Source organism: Myotis lucifugus, unplaced genomic scaffold, assembly GCF_000147115.1.
Source record: "Myotis lucifugus unplaced genomic scaffold, Myoluc2.0 scaffold_105, whole genome shotgun sequence".
Lineage (NCBI taxonomy): Eukaryota > Metazoa > Chordata > Mammalia > Chiroptera > Vespertilionidae > Myotis > Myotis lucifugus.
The window spans coordinates 1,983,957-2,002,642 of NW_005871153.1; the positions used below are offsets into that span (position 1 = coordinate 1,983,957).

General features: G+C 49.4%; 1 protein-coding gene across 1 annotated transcript in view; it reads left to right on the plus strand.

The window, feature by feature from the left end:
* The first annotated feature begins 8,551 nt into the window (after positions 1 to 8,551).
* Positions 8,552 to 18,686, plus strand: part of ITGB5 (integrin subunit beta 5) — a 95,725-nt gene continuing 85,590 nt past the window's right edge. Inside the window, 1 exon segment of the mRNA XM_006092860.2 lies at positions 8,552 to 8,815. Coding sequence (XP_006092922.1) covers positions 8,567 to 8,815 — 249 coding nt within the window. The 5' untranslated portion in view covers positions 8,552 to 8,566.

An 18,686-nucleotide genomic window follows, 5' to 3' on the forward strand; every position in this document is an offset into this window, starting at 1 on the left:
ACCCAGTGAAAGAAAGAGGTGATCTCGGGGCCCCTGATCTCGGGGCCCCTGCCAGGGTGTCCCTAGACCCGTGGTCAGCAGACTGTGGCTCTTTGGCCCCTTGAGTGTGGCTCTTCCTATGCCTTAGGAGTACCCTAATTAAGTTAATAACAATGTACCTACCTATATAGTTTAAGTTTAAAAAATTTGGCTCTCAAAAGAAATTTCAATCGTTGTACTGTTGATATTTGGCTCTGTTGACTAATGAGTTTGCCGACCACTGCCCTAGACCATTAGCCAAGTTGCCTGTCTATTGCTTTCACCACACTTTCATCTCTGTGGGTCATGCAGCTGGAAACAGACTTTTCAGGGTGCTCATTTCAAACAAGCTGACGACCCCCCATCCCAGGCTTATCCTCTCTGCTCTCCGAATTATCCCATGGCCAAGAGCCTCGGGACAGGGCCCTGGGACCGGTCTTCCCCCAGAACCAAGGGAGGGTTTCTCTGGGGTGAGCCCTTGCTCCCTAAGGAGTGGGGAATGTGCTGTTGATCTTATGGCAGGACTAGCATTGTGTTTGCTATCATAGTTTATTACTTTTTAAATGTCCTTTTAGTGATGCCCTGCTAACAGAATGCTCTGAGCCCTTTAGTCTATTTAGAGGACTCCTGGTGGCAGCACTTGCCCCGCCCCCATGTTCCTGGGTCTGTGATGGGGCTGTTGGAAAGTGCCTGTGGTTTGGTGGCCCTCTTCAGGTCATCAGATGTAGGTTTAGAAGTGACAGGACAATGAAATGCAGATGCGGGCCTGGTGTGTGGACTGCTGTTTACCCTAGGTATTTACATTCTGGCTCCATCATCCTTGAATTGGGGGGCTTTGTACAAAGGGGATTGAGGCGGAAGAGGGCAGGGCCTAATTAGCTCTAATTAGTATTCCTCGCCTGCTTGTTCTCCATGCTTATTTAGCTGCTGAGGCAACGGGGAATTAAAATATCTAAGTAGTTGGCAAAAGGCCCTTGGTGCCTGCCTGGCAACTACCTTTTCTCCTTCAGCTGGTGCGCGGGCATATGCTGAGAAGTGCTAACGCTATCAGCAGCGTGGGGCAGTCACACAGCACTTAAACAACAGTGTCCTTTCTCGGGCTGGTGTGCGGCTGGGTCATGGGGTCGCGGCTCTTTTCACAGGTATCTTCATTGGACTGGGGCCCAGGGCTTTGGAAGCCAAAGCTACGGTTTGTGTTCTTTCTTTGCAGTTGGAATGGGATTAATGGCCTTTGTAGATGTAAAGGACACTTTATTTACAGGCGCCCATTTGTTTGTGAGGCCTCTTCTTGCTTCCGTTGAAAGCAGGGTTTGATTCCTGGGCCACACCATGAAAAGTTTGCTCCAGGACAGGCCTTGACACATCCCCTATGGCGGATGTTTGGTGGGGGCTGTACATAGCGTGGCCTGCCCACTCCTTACTGGGTTCCCTCCCCCTCCCCTACTTCCACCCTCCCCTGCCCCCACCCCCACCAGAGCTTTGCAGAGACGGTTGCTTGTCTCTTGTAGGCCTGGACCAGCTTCTGCACGTGCCCCTTGAGCTATTCTTCACTCTGACTCAGAGCGATCCTGCTAAAACTTAACTCAGATCATGCCACTCTGCTTAAAACCCTCCAGAAAGTCTGCCGGTGTCCTGCTGGGCTCTCCGTGAGCTCTCCCTTGCCCTACTCCCCTGACTTTATTTTTCTTACCACTTCCCCTCGCACACTTCCCTCCAGCAGCACATGCCTCCTCCTGGCTGTTCCCAGCGAGATGCCTACGCTCCCATTGCTCCTGCCGCAGGCCCTTCCTCGGCCTGGAACACTCTCCTCCCTGAGATGCGGCGGGCGGCTTCCTCTACCTTTTCTCGGTAGTTTCCCGCTCAGCCACGCCCAACTAAAGCTGCAGCCTCCTGCCCCACCTTCTTCCTATATCCTTTCCTTCCTTGATTTTTCTCCTTAGCTCTCACCGCCGGCTCATGTACTTGCTTACCTTGTTCTTATCTATCTTCCCCAACAAGGGTATCCCCCATCTAGGACATAGGCTCTGTGAGGCAGGGAGTTTTATCAGTCTGATTCCTCTCTATCCTCTGTGCCTGGAACTGTGTCTGAATGATATTAGTTGAATGCATAGATGAACAGCAAGTCTTAGTAGTGTGTGTGTGTGTGTGTGTGTGTGTGTGTGTGTGTGTGTGTGACTTGTTTCATCCTTACCTCCTTGCTGCCTTCTCCAACTAGTTTTGAGGTCAGGACTCTGCATGTAGCTTATTAGGAAGAAACATTCTGGGGGACAGAGAACCCATTTAAATGTCAAGATTGGCGGCGGGGGTGGGGGGTGATGGTGTAGCTGAATCTGTGATAGAGACCATTTAGTTGAACTGTTTGCATGAAGATGCTGAGGCCTGGGAAGGTAAAATGACTTGCTCAAGGTCACGTAGCCAGTAAGTGGCAGAACAAGTCCTTGGATCTTTCATGCCCATGATATCCTCTCCTCATCCCATAATTCCAGCCCAAATGCCCCCTCCCCTGTGGAGGCTTCTCTGCATCCCTCTGGTGGAGCAGAATTGGCCTCTCCTTCCTTCCCTTGGCTCATAGCACATATGGGGACTGGAGGGGGGGGTCTGTCTCACCTGCTACCAGGTGAACTGTCCTGGTCCTACTTACCGTAGGTTCCTGATACAACCACTCCATGGTTTCAATGGCATTAAAAAAAACCCCAAAATGTTAACTTTTAAGGAATGTAAAACAGCCCTAGCTGGTTTGGCTCAGTGGATAGAGCATCGGCCTGTGGACGGAAGGGTCCCGGGTTCAATTACGGTCAAGGGCACATGCCTGGGTTTTGGGCTCAATCCCCAGTGGGGGGCATGCCGGACACAGCAGACCAATGATTCTCTCTCATCATTGATGTTTCTATCTCTCTCTCTCTCCCTGCCTCTCTGAAATCAATAAAAATATATTTAAAAAAAAAGAAATGTAAAAGAGTTTTAGGTTTACAGAAAAATTGAGAAGATAGTACAGACAGTTCCCATATACCCACTTCCAGTTTTGCCAGTTATTAACATCTTATGTTAGTATGGTTCATTTGTTACAATTAAGGAACCGCATTGACATATTATTATTAACTAAGGCCCATAAGTATTCAGATTCCTTAGCTTTTAACTAATGTCCTTTTTCTGTTCTAGTTTCCCATCCAGGACCCCACCTATACTGAGCTGTCCAGATTGTCCCTGAAAGTACCCGGAGTACTTTCTGCACATATGTTACAAATAGGCCTCCCCCATTCTCATTGAAAGGCAGCACGAAACACACGTCTGCATCTTGCCTTTTATTTATTTATATTTTTTAATCCTCACCCGAGGTTATGTTTTTATTGATTTTAAACAGAGAGGAAGGGGGTGGGGAGTGTGTGTGAGAGAGAGAGAGAGACAGACAGACATTGGTCATTGCCTCCCACTCACGCCCCAACCAGGGATTGAACCTGCAACCTGGATATATGTCCTGACTGGGAATTGAACCCACGACCTTTTGGTGTACAGGACGATGCTCCAACTGACTGAGCCACCCAGCAGGCTCAGTCTTTTATTTTTAACATAGCAGTATATCAGAGTAAGCTTTATATTAGTATATAAAGAGCATGCACATTTTTTTAAAAATGTGGAAAGTATTCCGTTGTGACCTAGACACAATTCTTCTATCTAAAGCTGACATTGTTGGGTGTTTTGCTGATGTCTGATCTTTCCTAGAGCATATTCTATTTCACTAGAGGCCCGATGCATAAAATTCTTGCAAGAGTAGGCCTTCTTCCCCTGGCTGCAGGCATGGGCTTCCCTCTGGAACTCGGGACCCAGGCTTCCCTTGCAGCCCCGGCTTCGTCTGGAAGGACGTCTGGTCTAATTAGCATATTACTCTTATTATTATAGATAGTAACATCTTCAAATCCCTCTTCCCCCCATGACCATTTAGTTGCTAGATTCTGTAATGGGAATAATTGATCTATTGTGTGGACAAATGTGGCAGATGTATTTCAGGTCATAGGGAGAAGCATGCCAGCACCTTACCAACTTCTTTTCTTTTTTAAACAAGAATAATGAAATGTGCCCTGGCTGGTTTGGCTCGGTGGATAGAGTGTCGGCCTATGGACTAAAGGGTCCCAGGTTCAATTCTGGTTTAGGGCACGCACTTGCCCAGGTTGTGGGCTCCATCTCCAGTAGGGGGTTTGTAGAAAGCAGCCAATCAATGATTCTCTCTCATCCTTGATGTTCCTGTCTCTCTCTCCCTCTCGCTTCCTTTTTGAAATCAATTAAATTATATTTTTTTATAAAAAAAAAAGAATAATGAAATGTTTTTTTTTCGTTTTTTTTTCCTGTTGTCTTGAAAACAGTGACTACAATGTAAGTCAGGACTGTATTTCTCTGACCTGGCTTCTCACTTGTATCTTGAAGGTGATGGCACAGACATTAACTGCTCCGAATGTCATGGTCTGCTACTGTTCATGTGCTTCCCAGGGAGAGCGTACACCCCATGTGCTCATCATGCTTTTCCCACCTCCCACCTGAATAGCGTTGGTCTCCTCTCCCCCAGCCAGTAGGGCTGGTCCAGCCTGGTGCTCACTCCTGCTATCCCACTGAATGTTTTGGTCAGGAAACTTCAACTGCTGGATATGTGCTTCAGGAGGTGTTGACCTTGGACGTGTGCTGGGGAGAGGCAGAAGGGAGGGAGGCCAGCCAGGAGGCTGCTGCAGGAATCCGAAGAGGGCCTGGCTTGGACTGTGTGGGGTGGGGAGGGGGCTGGCAGGAAGGGCTGGACTGGGCTGAAAGAAACATTTCATACATCTTGAAGGAATGATCAGCCGGACATGATATGATTGATGAAAGAGAGGGGTGAGTCAATGAGTTTCGGAAGGAGAGCATATTTTTAGATTATGGTTTGCAGTAAACCCCAGGCTTCAGAGACATTAAGCGCTGCAGGCAGTTGAAGTTGAGCTGGGAGTAGTCACTACACGAACAGCAACTAAGAAAAGATGTGGCCTTCGTCTGTGCCGCTAGCGCCTTTCCGTGACCTAGACACAACACTCTGACATTTGTGAACTCCGGCTGTTTAGCTTTTTATTCATTGCTTCCTTCCTTTCGCAGTGCTATTGGTGCCGAGTGACTCATCCAGCCAAATCCAAACTGTCTGAAACATTAATAGGTGGAGAGGGGAGAGATGCCAAAGGGAGTCACTCTGGCACCATGACACGTATCAGCACACAGCCTTTGCCATTGGTGCCTAGAGTGCCTGTCTGCTGCCTGGTCCCTGGCAGGCTGTGAGCTCTTGGGGAGCAAGGCCTGGCTCACCCATCTCTATACCTCTAGCATCCCCTAGTCCCGGGCTTGGCATGCTGAGTGCGGGTTTTTTAAACTTTGATTTTGTTCCAACAGCAACCTAATTCTAGGGGAATAATTTTGAGCGCAATAAAACTACTTTACTATTGCGTGTGAATGTTAATAACAAACTATAAACAATTAGCAACGCAGTATGACAGATATTTTACAGTCTGTCACATTTGAGCCTCTTCAGTGTTATGTCTAAGGCTCATAACACTGACTGGCACGCGTTATGAGGTGGGTAACCCCTGGCACACGTTATGAAGTGGGCAACCCCTGGCACGCATTATGAGGTGGGCAACCCCTGGCACGCATGCCAAACATGGCACGCCAGTAACTTTTGCTGGCACTCGAAACCCTCTCCTATAATCTTCCATTTACAATTTTTTTCTTAATATCGACTTTTTTTATTTTTCAGATAAATTCAGTGTAGGTGCATCTTAGATAAATAAATAATTTTACATAACAAGTTATCTTAAAGACCATAGACATGGATTGACGAGAGAGGGGAAGAACAATTTCTATGCCTCTGCCTTAACTCTCCCTGCCTTCCTAGATCCGACCAGTGTTTTGGTTTCATCCACATACGCTTGTGAATCTTTGTTCTCAGCGATGAATTTTGGAGTAGCCTGACGGATGAAAGTAGTGGCTTGTGCATATCTCTGAAGGTCATGAAATATAAACCTGATGTAAAATCTCTGTCATCAGTGATGCAGCAGCAAAAGTCCCACTGATAATATCAAACGGAGTCATAAAGTTTCTGTCGGACTATCAGTGTACATGTATACATTAAAAAATAAATGTATTTTTCATCATCATATACTGTGTTTTTGTCGCTCGAATGAATTTTATTATTTCTTCAAGGTTCTTCACATACGTATACCTTAAGAGAGATCAAGTAGGTGTAACATGGTCTCAAAAAATTAGGGTTGGCACGCAGAAGAATTTTGAGTCAGAGATTTTGCTGGTTTTGGCACGCACTCACAAAAAGGTTGCCCACCCCTGGTCTAAGGTCTTAGGCTGGCAATGCAGAGAGCCAGAGCCCAGTCTCATCTGGGTCAGAACCAAGGATCCCTGAGCCCAGATTCCCCCCACACCCCAAGTTCCCAGAGCTCAGTGATGAGGCCCTGGTAATTAGAAAGTGGTGTTTGTGAGTTTATGTGGATTCAGAGACATAAATGAGATATTCGATCTCAAGTTTCTTTTTGACCAAAGGCCTGTTGGAGATCTCTTCCAGAGGACGCTGGGACTCCCTGTCATGTGGCGTTGAGTCTGGCAGGGTGCCGGACCATCAGGAGGTCCCCACATGGGCACTTGCTGGCCAGCATCCTCTCTGACCTCTCCTTGTAGACTGGGCTCCTGGTTCCAAATCACTCTTGTTTTTCATGTTTTCATCCATCAAATGAGGCAGCTTGACTCGCTCATCTTAAAACATTTTTAGCTCCAAGGTTCTGTAGTTCCATGATTGTATGGAAATAATTTTATACATCAAAGCACGAGGGCCTGAGTTTGTATTTGACGAGCTGAGGAGAGCAGAGGAAAGTCACTTTCATTCTAGATTTGATTGTTCCCCCCCTCAGGTGGTGGTTTCTGACAGGTAAGGGAATTGGACCGAAAAAATGCAACTGGCATTTGAAGTGTATCCCGCACACATTCTCTTTCCTAAAGGCGAAAGTGCCCGTTTGAAAGTCACTGTAAGCAGGCAGCAGGCAGGAGTCTAAGATTCTCTTGGTCAGTGTTTGGACCTGGGAGGGGTCCCTGCTCAAGTGAGGTCATGCACCCTGGTTGGTCCGAGCTGTCTCTCTGGGCAAGTATGCTCTTCGTCCAGGGCTGTACCCAGGAGGCCCTGCCGCAGGACTGGCAGTGAGGTGGTGTCTGAGCAATGCCAGCTCCATGGCTGGGAGGCAGGCGTCCCTACAGGATGATGGCAGGGGGACAGGGACCCAGGGTTCAGGAGGTCTGTGGCTGGTAGAAACCATTGTTTTCACCTCAAGCCACCCTTTCTTTCTTCCCAGCAACTCAGGTCCTGCCCATTTCTCCTCCCGCCTATGCCAGCTACCATTCTATCCCTCCAGTGTCCCTTGGGGAGACCCAGTGTAGCTTCCTGTGTCACCCAGTTCCTGTGTGATTTTATGTCTAGTGACAAAGGAGAAGCAGGGAGTTAAAATGAGCAAATTAGGGAAATACTCCAGTTTCGAGATGCCTTATAATAAAAGTTATTCTGGTGTTTAGGAGATAGGGAACTATCTCTATTTCCCTGTATTTTCTCTTCCACTCTCCCCCTTTCCTCTTTTTTGACTATTTCCCCCTCGACTTTCTGAGCCCTTCTTCCCATGGCCGGGATTTCCTTATTCCGCCCATCGTGCTCTGGGCAACTAGGTCTCTAGGAGAGACCAGTGGGTCTGTTAGGACCAAATAGAATCATTTTCATTCCGAGAAAAACCATCAAGTTCTGCTTTTGGTCAAGAAAAAAATCTGTCCTGATGTTTCAGAGAGGAAGGAAAAGAAAGGGCTGAGAAGTTTCACCTGTGCTGCTGGGAGGTGGGGGCAGGGTCAGAGGGTGGGTTAGGAAGGTTGGGTGGAGGGAGGGGAGGGGACAATGGATTTAACCTCAACACCATTGCCGGAGGGGGATGGCCTGGGTTTTAAATAAGTAACTACAACAATAAAAAAAATTTCCTTCTAATCTTAGTTTCTAATTTTTTTTTTTATTTTTGGTGGGATAGTTTTGAATTTGATCAAATGCCTTTTCATTACCTGAGGTGATGATATGGCTTGTCTTATTTGCCCCAGTAGTAGATATATTGAATTCATGGATTTTTCTTTATCTTAACCCCGCATTGTGTTCCTGGGTTACATTCTTCTTTAAGGGCTGTGCTGGCTTCTTTTGGTGCACTGTGGATTTGGTGTGGTACCACCCGATTTAGGATTTTCATTTCTTATGCCTGAAGGAGACTAATCTGTTCTTTCATTTCCTCTTTTGTAATTTTTTTTTGTCATTTTGGCTGAAAGTGTAAAGGGCCCTGTTATGTTATGTTATGTTATGTTATGTTATGTTATGTTATGTTATGTTATGTATAACCTGCTATGGTATGAGGAGGGGGGTGGAAATCCAAGTGTGTCCAGCAGAAGAAAGGGGAGGTGCTAACACAGGTGTGCATGCTTTTGGTGGGTGCTTCAAAATCCCAGTGTTTGGCTTCAGCCCATGAGCCTTAACCTGCAATTAGCACCTGGGACCTGCTCCCTGCAGCCTTACCCAGGCTCCCCATTCATAAAGGAAGGGACTCCTCCTCCCGGCCCATTCAAAGGCCTCATCCATAGGGATTATGGCCAGGAACTGATTGGTGCACCTTTATCTTGCTTTGAAGGTCTCAATGAATGCACTCGCGGAAGTGCCACCTCTTGTGAAGAATGTCTGCTAATCCACCCCAAATGTGCCTGGTGCTCCAAAGAGGTATGTGGGCCGGGGAAGGGGAGGAAGAAGGGAGGGAATGCTCTGGGGGTAGGGAGGGGGTCACAGCACAGAAGTTGATTGGACAGAAAAAGTGTGTGCAGATTCTTTCTGCAAGCTGTCTTTTCCTCTTTTTTCCAGGGCAGTGACCAGAGAAAAGTGGCATTTTTATAACATTGGGTCTCTAGATAGAGTGTTGAACGTTTTAATTCTGTTTTAGGGAAGCAAGGCCTTTCTCTCCTTTTGTGGGGGAACCCCTTATGACTGACTCTTGTGTACATACTGTAGTTTTCCTTTAGTCGGAGACCTGAGCTTGTGAAGTGAGTGTATTTCAGAACATGCCTGGGTGGGTGACAGGTGGGTGGGTGCTGCTCGTAATGTGGCTTATTTGAGGATGAACTGAATGTCATGAACTGGCCTTCATGGAATGATTTTATTGAGAAATAATGGCTGCTGTTTCTTCAAACCCTATAGGAAGGAGTGTCAGTTTGAGCAGATTGCTATCCTAAAGCAAATATCAAGGTTGATGGGCTAATTGGGAAGTGATCTGTTTCTAAAGGAAAATGCTGGATCAGTTTTCTAGACTGTCGTGAGAACCATGGGTTTAAGCCCTGCGTGCACTAGTGCACCATTAAGGTTCTTTTTGAAAGAACTGAAAACTTTTCGTTTGGACTGGCTCAGCCTCTGCAGTTCAGTTTGTGGTGCCCGTCAGGGAAGCCAGGCTCTTTGCTCTGACGCAGCCTCAGTGGTCCAGGGGTCACCTGGGGACCCCTGCTAGATGCCACACACTTTGTACACAGTATCTTTAATCACCACAACAGCTCTGTCGGGTGGGCGGTAATACACCCATTTTATTGATGAAATGTTGAGGCTCAAGAGGTAAAGTATCTCTTTCAAGGCCACATGATGGTCCAAAGCTGGGGTTTGAGTATGGCTTCTTGGATTTCTGAACCCAGCTCTTTCCTGTAGGCTACACTGCCTTTTTAAAAAATATATATTTTTATTGATTTCAGAGGGGGAGGGAGAGGGAGAGAGAGATAGAAACATCAGTGATGAGAGCAAATCATTGATCAGCTGCCTCCTGCATGCCCCACACTGGGGATCGAGTCCGCAACCTGGGCTAATGCCCTTTACCGGAATTGAACCCGGCATCCTTCAATGACACTCTACCCACTGAGCAAAACCAGCTTGGTCTACACTGCCTCCATCGTGTGATTGCCCTAACATTTTTCCTAGTATCGTGTCTTTGTTATAAATGTTCTTTAAAACCTTTCATTGGTTCCCTATGACCTGCAGGACAAATCTAAGTTCCTGCCTCCCCACCATTGTCCCGTGCCCACCCCAGCCCTCGAGCCAGAGGGAGCCACCTGAAGATCCTCAGAGAGCCCTGATGGATGAGCACCCTTGTGGTTCTCCCTGTGCTGCTCCTCCTCAGGGCCTTCTGCGGCCCACACCTTCCCCTGGCCAACACCTTATCTCCAGGTTTCCAAGACTCAGGTCGTCTCATTTACTCTGTGAAGACTTTCATGGTTTTCCCTTGACACATCTCTCTGTCTGTCTGTCCATCCATTCATCCATCTGTCTGTCCATATTTGATATGAGAATGCAAGCTCTTTCCACCAGAATCTTAGAGCTAGAGTTTTATCTGTATTCTTCATTGCTATGTCTCCAGTACCCACAGTGGTACCTGACACACAGTAGTTGCTCAATAAATATTGATTGAAGGAGTTCATTAAATGGCTGTTTATTGTGTGTGCATGAGCAGGCCATGACCACTTCTTTGTCTGCCATACTCTACTCCTTCAATAGCACTTATAGACTATTCTTATTCTGTTCATTTGTTCTCATGCCTGTCATCAACTAAGTCATCATCTCCTTGAGAACCTAAACCATGTCTTATTCATCTTAATATTCCCAGATTCAGCCAAGAGTCTGGCAGGAATTCATCGTTGATGAAAGAGGCCTGCTAAAAAGACATGGAGTTAGAAAATCAAAGTTTAAGTACAGTTTTGCCATGATTTATTCTCAGTTTCTTATATGTAAAACTAGAGGCCCAGTGCACGAAATTCATGCATGGGGAGGTGGTCCCCTCAGCCCAGCCTGCACCCTCTCCAATCCAGGACCCCTCGGGGGATGTCCGACTGCCAGTTTAGACCCGATCCCGGGGATTGGGCCTAAACTGGCAATCAGACATCCCTCTCACAATCCGGGACCACTGGCTCCTAACTTCTCACCTGCCTGCCTGATAGCCCCTAACTGTCCCCCCTGCCAGCCTGATCACCCCTAACCACCTCCTCCTGCCAGCCTGATCACTCCCAATTGCCCCCCTCTGCCGGCCTGGTTGCCCCTTACTGCCCCCCATGCCAGCCTGGTACCCCCAACTGCCCCCTCCAGCCGGCCTGGTTGCCCCACGCAGCCTGTTGTTCAGTCGTTTGGTCGTCCCTCACTAACCCCCCTGCCGGCCTGGTCGCCCCACGCAGCATGCTGTTGGTCGTTACGTTACTGTGACATTTTCCCTGGTTACTGTGATGCATCCTGGACAAATTGGCATATTCTTCTATTATTAGTATAGATGAATAAGATATTTCCGACCCTCCAGCATTATTGGGAGTATAAAACGAGATCAGTGCATAAGAGGGCTTGTGGGTGGGGCTGCTAATTAACCCAGCCTCCTGAGTGATGAATGAGAGTTGTCCAGCAAACTGCTGTCACCGATGGGTATTTTCTAGTGAAATGTGGGCGGTGGGATCCGGACACCAGGGCCGTTTGTCTTCTTTAGGTTTCTTCCTTTCTTGTGTTAGTATTTGTGACGTCCTGATATTGACACCGAATGCCATTATCCGAGGAGCATGTCATCGTCCCAGCCCACACTTGGGTTCCCTCTCTAGCCCCTGGGGCTCCCTCTATGCTTAGGTGGGGCCTTGTTCTTGGCTGCAGAACTTCCCATGAGGCTTGCACGGGAGGCAGCTTCCCACCGTCTTTGGAAGGTAACTTTTCCGGGGCCTGAATGTGTTTCAGGGAGCTGGGTCAGGAGTGGCTTTGATCAGTCTCTGCTCCTTAGCAAGACAGAATGAATGTGGCCAGTGCCTTCTTAACCACACATCCTGCGACATCATGGGAGAAGTAATGTAACTGCCAAGAGCATATGACGTGTGTGTGTTGTGGATCATTCGGAGTGGAAGCATGAAGGGCCAGGTCCCTAACCAGTGTGTTCTTGTGGCTTCTGATCTGCAGGCTCCTAGTTGCTGCATATCACCCAGGATTCATCCCAGCACACAGCCCACAGGCCTCCCCTGCTCTAGCTCCCACAGTGACTTCCTTGTTTTCCCTGAGGTGAGGTGGGGACCTCTTACATGTAACGCCCCTGGTAACCTAACCCACCTCCTCCACCCAGTCCACTCCCAGCACTGTCCTCCCACAGGGGAGGTGGGTCAGCTGGTGTCCTCCCTCCCGTCCTCCAGCGCAGCGCTGCATGCCGGTTGCTACCAGCTCTGCCGCATGGCCCTGTGAACCGCTCTCGGGTCTGTCTCCTAACATAGTCTACCTGGTGGCTTCAGACTTACCCTCGGGCTATAAGACCACCGTTGCCAGACTCCCCTCTCTGAGACGAGGGTGTGTAGGGGCTGCCTGTCCTCACCAGTCTGCACTGCACATCTCAGCCCCTGTCCCTTGTCCTTCGTGGCCCCTTGGCCCCTGCTTCTCAGCCAGCTCAAACACTTATGCTGTATGTACTGCACAGTATAAAACACGCAGCAGCCCTAGCCAGTTGCTCAATGGTTAGAGCATTGGCCCGAGGATGGACGGGTCATGGGTTTGATTCCTGATCAAGGGTACGTGGTGGTTGCAGGTTCGCTCCCACCCCCAGTCTCACATCTCCCCCCACCCCCTTCTCGGTCTCCTTCTCTCCCCCTTCTTCCTTCCCTTCCACTCTCTCTAAAGACGAATGGGAAAATTAACCTCTAGTGAGGATTAAAATAAATAAATAATAAACACAGCAAACGCGGGCAGCTTATTATCTATTTTGTCCTTTTTTTTTTAAATCCCCGCCCAAGGATATTTTTCCATTGATTTTTAGAGAGACTGGAAGAAAGAGTCAAAGACAGAGAGAAACATCGATATGAGAGAGACACATCGATTGGTTGCCTCCTGCATGAGTCCTGACCAGGGCCCAGGCCGGGGAGGAGCCTGCAACTGAGGTATGTGCCCTTGACCAGAATCTAATCAGGACCCTTTGGTCCACAGGCCGATGCTCTATCCACTGAGCCAAACCAGCTAGGGCTGTCCTTCATTTTTTTAAAGTGGAAATTCGCCTCTGCTCTGAAAGTGTGTCACAGCCCGGCCAGCCGAAAAGAGGAATGTGCTGGGAAGAATGTGTGCTGGTGCTTTTAGGACAGCCCTCGGGGCAGCCCACATTATCCCCACCACATTTTCCGGTCTAAAACCCAGTCGCATCACTACGCCCCAGTGCCACGAGAACTGGAGACTTAATCTAGCCGTGTGCCCAGGACAGAAGGGAGGATGGGTTTTGTGGACCGGCAGTGTGCTGGAGGCAGGAGGCTGGCGTGCCCTGCAAGAGAACAGCGGGTGAGGAGAAGTGGCAGGGCTCAGGGACCCATGGTCCCTGTGGGACCGAAAGCACAGTTGGTGGGAGCAGCAGAGGAGGCAAAGGCAGGCAAGGAGATGAGCTCAGGGCTGGGCTGGGGGCAGAGGGGAGGCTGTGGGGCGTGAAAGTGAGGCACGTGGAGGTGATGTGGCCGTGGACAGTCCAGGCTGTTGAGAAACTGGAAAAAGAAGGACCCGGGCAAGGCCGCCCTGTGGGAGCTGAAACCCGAGGGAGAATAGGGAGGCCTGTGACTTGTGGCTGGTGGAAGTAGATGTGGGAAGAAGACTGGGGAGAGCCTGGGCTGGGGTGAAGGGGCTCTGCCTTGGAGGTGGGTGTGGAGAAGAAGGAATGAAGGAGTCAGTACGACTGGAGGCAGGAATGTGAGGAAGGGGATGGATTAGAGGCTGGAAGGTGGACGGGCTGACAGGACTTCTGGGAAGTTATGGTGGCAGGGAAAGTAGAGGAGACATGACCAACGTTTCCTTTGAGCTGGGAAAACATGAAAAACAAACCACTGAGCATTTGCTCCAGCTCACCACTAAAATATAGATCCTTTGAGAGAACATCTCTTTGTGGTCACGAAAGGGATGATCTTGGCCGGTTGCAGATGCTTTATAAATATTTGTTCAATGCCTTTAGTCAGCCGACTGGAAGCTGACAGAGGGATTTCTTTATCCCCAGACAGGAAGCACACGTGGCAGTGGGTGGCTGGTGCACAGATTTGGGCTTGCATCACTTACCTTCTCTCCTGCCTCACCCCTAAACCCACGAGGCCTCTGCCCAGCCAGGGCTGCCACCTTGGCAGGTCAGAGAGCCTGGCCCGGTCATATTGCAGGAGAAGGCCAGCCTCAGAGGACACCCAGCTCCCCGCCCGTGCCCACTTCTCTACTGGGCTCTCCGCCTCTTCTCCGGTTTGCCTCTTCCCTCTTCATCCCAGGGATTAGCCTGGATGCCTTCTTCCGGCGTGGATGCCTCTTTTTCCAGGGTCTGCAGTTTCAAACAAACAAAGATCTGTCCTCTCTACCCCCCTGCCCCCCACTCCCCCACCGAACAGCCACCCACATCTTTCTAGCATCTTAGCCTTTACAGGAGTAGGCGGGGTGGTCTGCAGATAAAATGTAATGACTGGTGTGGCACAGACGATGACCCTGAATGCACTGGCCGGAATGCACTGGCTGAGATGACAGACAGCTGTGCTAAGAGCCAGCTGGGCCCTGGCCTTGACTGCAGGAAAAGAGATTTTGATGAAAGAAGTGTACAGGGAGTCAGGTGTTACAATGTCACGATAAACCTCATTATGTGCTCTGGGTAACAGGAGATGGAGGGAATGGAGAGGGGCGGGTTATAACAAGGAGCAGAGGCCAGTGTGGTAACAAATTAAAAGGATCTAAATTTGGAACACCTCCCTTTTCTTTTTTGTTATTACCAGATAGAGGCTAAAAGCCACAAAAGATGTTTCAAGTTCCTGTTCCCATTCGGTCGCTTCTCTCGGTAACTTGCCTGTTACCCTGCATGAGGCCTGAGGCCTGTTGGGGGGTGATGACGAGGTTTGGGAGACCATGGACAGAGGCTTCCGTCATGAACTGAAACCTCTCCAGCGCGGAGCACCTGCAAGCAATTGAGCCCATCAGAGGCCCATCCTGAAGCTAGTTTCCATTTTTCTTTTCTTTTTAAAAAAATATATTTTTATTGATTTCAGAGAGGAAGAGAGAGAAACATCAATGATGAGAGACAATCATCGATAATCATTGATCGGCTGCCTCCTGCATGCCCCCACTAGGGATCAAGCCCGCAACCCAGGCATGTGCCCTTGACCAGTATCGAACCTGGGAGCCTTCAGTCCGCAGGCTGGTGCTCCATCTCCTGAGCCAAAACAGCTAGGGCTAGTTTCCATTTTTCCATGTTGAGATAAAGTCCCCCCTCCCACCTTCCATACTCATTTTTCTGCACAAAGAGGACATTGATCCTCCAAGTTTGATAGGAGGCAGGAGGATCTCTGCATTTGGGGCAGCGAGAAGATACTAAATGCAGAGGCATCGAATCTGTGTGCCCAGTTAGTTTTCTGCTGTGGAATTCAGCAATGGCCTTGGCTGCGATGAGAGGGTGATGACACAAACAATACTGGACTTGGGTCCAAGAAGCTCTCGGGTGAACGTAGGCACGAACTCAGGCATGCGGCCTCTGATTCCTCACCTGCAGAAGTGAGGGGCTGGCGCCAAGCGATACATCCACAGTCCCCTTCCCCTGGAACGTGCTGTATTCCCACCTGGTGGAGGGTCCAGGTGCCAGGTCGCCGGGATATGAAGGCTCTTAGCACATCCATCGTTGGGCTGTCATTCGTGTGAGAGGATTTTCTTCAGCACTAGTCTTCCTTTCCTCCAAGGGCTTATCATGGGGGCATCTGCTCTCATTGAATTGGGAGCTTGGCATTGCAGGTGTTGAGACATTGTCGTTGTAATGTTTGTGTATCGGAAAAGTCATAACCGTCACAGTATATGCCCCTGGCCTCGGTGGTTTTGGTTTCTTCTCTTTAAAGATGCCTGCGCCCTAAAATTACCTAGAAAGGAGCTTAGGACAGTGATGGCGAACCTTTTGAGCTCGGTGTGCCAGCATTTTGAAAAACCCTAACTTAACTCTGGCGCCGTGTCACATATAGAAATTTTTTGATATTTGCAACCATAGTAAAACAAAGATTTGTATTTTTGATATTTATTTTATATATTTAAATGCCATTTAACAAAGAAAAATCAACCAAAAAAATGAGTTCGCATGTCACCTCTGACACACGTGTCATAGGTTCGCCATCACTGGCTTAGGAGAAGAGAGAAGTTATTGGGCTTGTGGGGTGAACACTGTCTGGGGCCGGCCGCACTCTCTGTGCTTTTCTCGGGCAGTGAGAACCTATGGCTAGAAATCAGACTCCATGGCATAGGGACCTTCAACTGCAGTGGGAACCCCGCTGTTGAGGTCGCTGCCTTACTCTCCCACGGTTCCTCAGACCTGCCATGCCCAGAGGTGCCCCAGCTGGTGTCTTTGAGGCCCTAAAGCTCTGGAACAATGACAAGGTTTGATATGTAGGTCATGGTGTCTCAAAGGCTGTTGAGCACATCAATAAAACCACTGGGCCTGCCCCAAGGAGCAAAACACTGAGCTTTGTAAAATAGGGTTTTGACCAACTGATGGTAGAGGTGAACGGCATTGAGACTAACTCTAACTTGGGCGCCGTAGAGATGTCCCTTACTGTCCTGAAGCTGGAGCTGCTGGCACGGGGCTGCCTGGGCTGTCCCGTGGCTGCCGTGGTCGGCACTTCTGAAGTCATCCTGCAAGTTGCAGATTGACTGTGGCCAGTGGTAGTTCTCACGCCGGGAACCAGGCAACGAAGCAGGAGTTCACAGTCCTCCATGCTGGCAGCAAACTTTGGGGAAGCCATGCACATCGGAACTGAGGCTTTACCACAGCCTTGAAGAATGATACGAAGGAGAAAGAGGGGAAACGCTAGCAACGAGGGAATGAAGAGGGCTTTGCTCCCAACATCCTAGAGCAGTGGTTGTCAACCTTCTGGCCCTTTAAATACAGTTCCTCATGTTGTGACCCAACCATAAAATTATTTTCGTTGCTCCTTCATAACTGTAATGTTGCTTCTGTTAGGAATCGTAATGTAAATATCTGATATGCAGGATGGTCTTAGGCGACCCCTGTGAAAGGGTCGTTCGACCGCCAAAGGGGTCTCGACCCACAGTTTGAGAACCGCTGTCCTAGAGAATAAAGAGGCCCCAGAGTGCAGCTGGAAAAGCCAGCTACACAGATAAGGTTGTAATTGGCACGGGTGTGGCTGCCTCTGAGAGCTTCAGGTGTGGGCGGTCTGCCCTGGACTTTGAGTCTCCTGGTGACGCCAGCAGGTCCATCTTCCTGGCCAGCAGGCAGCCTTGGGCAAGCCCTCCATCAAGGGCTGGTAGTGTCTGTCGAAAGCCCTTTGAGCAGGCTGGCCGGGAAGGTCCAGGCCAAAGGGGACGATCTCGCTGACCAGCCTGAAAGCGAACGGCTGAGGCTGTGGGTGAGGAGTCACGCAGCTGCCTCCCACTCAGAGTGAAGCAGATCGGCTCTGTGGCCTCGTCTGTTCCACAGTGCAAGCTGCTGAGGACCTGGGAGGGGCATCGGTGGTGCCTGTCACTCTGGGGAGACCGAAGATGCTTTCCTTGCCAACCTGGTGGCAGGGATCTGCACGGGACTGGTCGAGGCACCTTGACAATCAGAACTGGGCCAAGGATAACCAGCTCCTCAGCATTGGAGGAGCTGGCAGCCAGGCCCCGTGTGTCAGCCAGGAGTTCAGAAACTCTAGCCCAGCGGTCGCCAACCTTTCGGACCTCACGGACCACCAGTTGGTGACTAGCCGAGTAAGCTCTGAGCAGGCAGGCCCTGAGCCCTTCCCGCTCTGGGCAGCTGGTTAGACCTCTGCTTCGGGCAGCACCAGAGGCAGACCTGTTGCTGCAGGGCCCTCCGAGGCTGATTCCCCTTCCCCTGGCCCTGGGCTGCTGTACTGCTTCATTAAAATTGTTACATCAGAGTCGGAATGTTATAAAATTTAAAGGTTTGGAAACCCTGGCTTTGGAATGTTATAAAATTTAAAAGATAATCATTTTAATCTAGAATACTCATGTTTCTCACCCTGTTCCACAAGGGGCTGTGGAGTCAGTTACACTTATGGTGCAGTCCCTGAGGTTTTCATAGGCAAGATCTCCAAGGGTTCGATACAGAAAATAAAAAAAAACAAACACTTATAAACACACACACACACACACACACACACACACAAAACAAAAAGCTCAGAAGCCCAGAACAATACATCTGGTTTTACTTATTTAAAAAATACTACAGTCTTTCTCCTTGGTCTTGAATCTCGCAAAGACTCACAGACATAGACTAGCCTCAGGGCATCCTTGACCAGGACGGCGGGTGCCTCTGCCAGCAGTCTGGCTCCCAACACAGCAGGCAAGGGACACTCCACCCACCCAGGCTTCCATCAGAGCTCCCCAGGCGTCAGAGCTCCCGAGGCGGGAGGCAGACCAGGGGCCTGACTCTCCAGCCTTTACAGGGTGGCCCAGTGCAGCCCTGCAGCCAGCCAGCGGGAGGTGACCTTAGTTCTCATGTCGGTCCGCAAAAGGGCGGTCAGCAAGAACCCTGGGTTTGCTTTGCCATTTAAAAACTTCATTACTGGAGCCCTAGCCAGTTTGGCTCAGTGAATAGAGCGTTGGCCTGCGGACTGAATGGTCC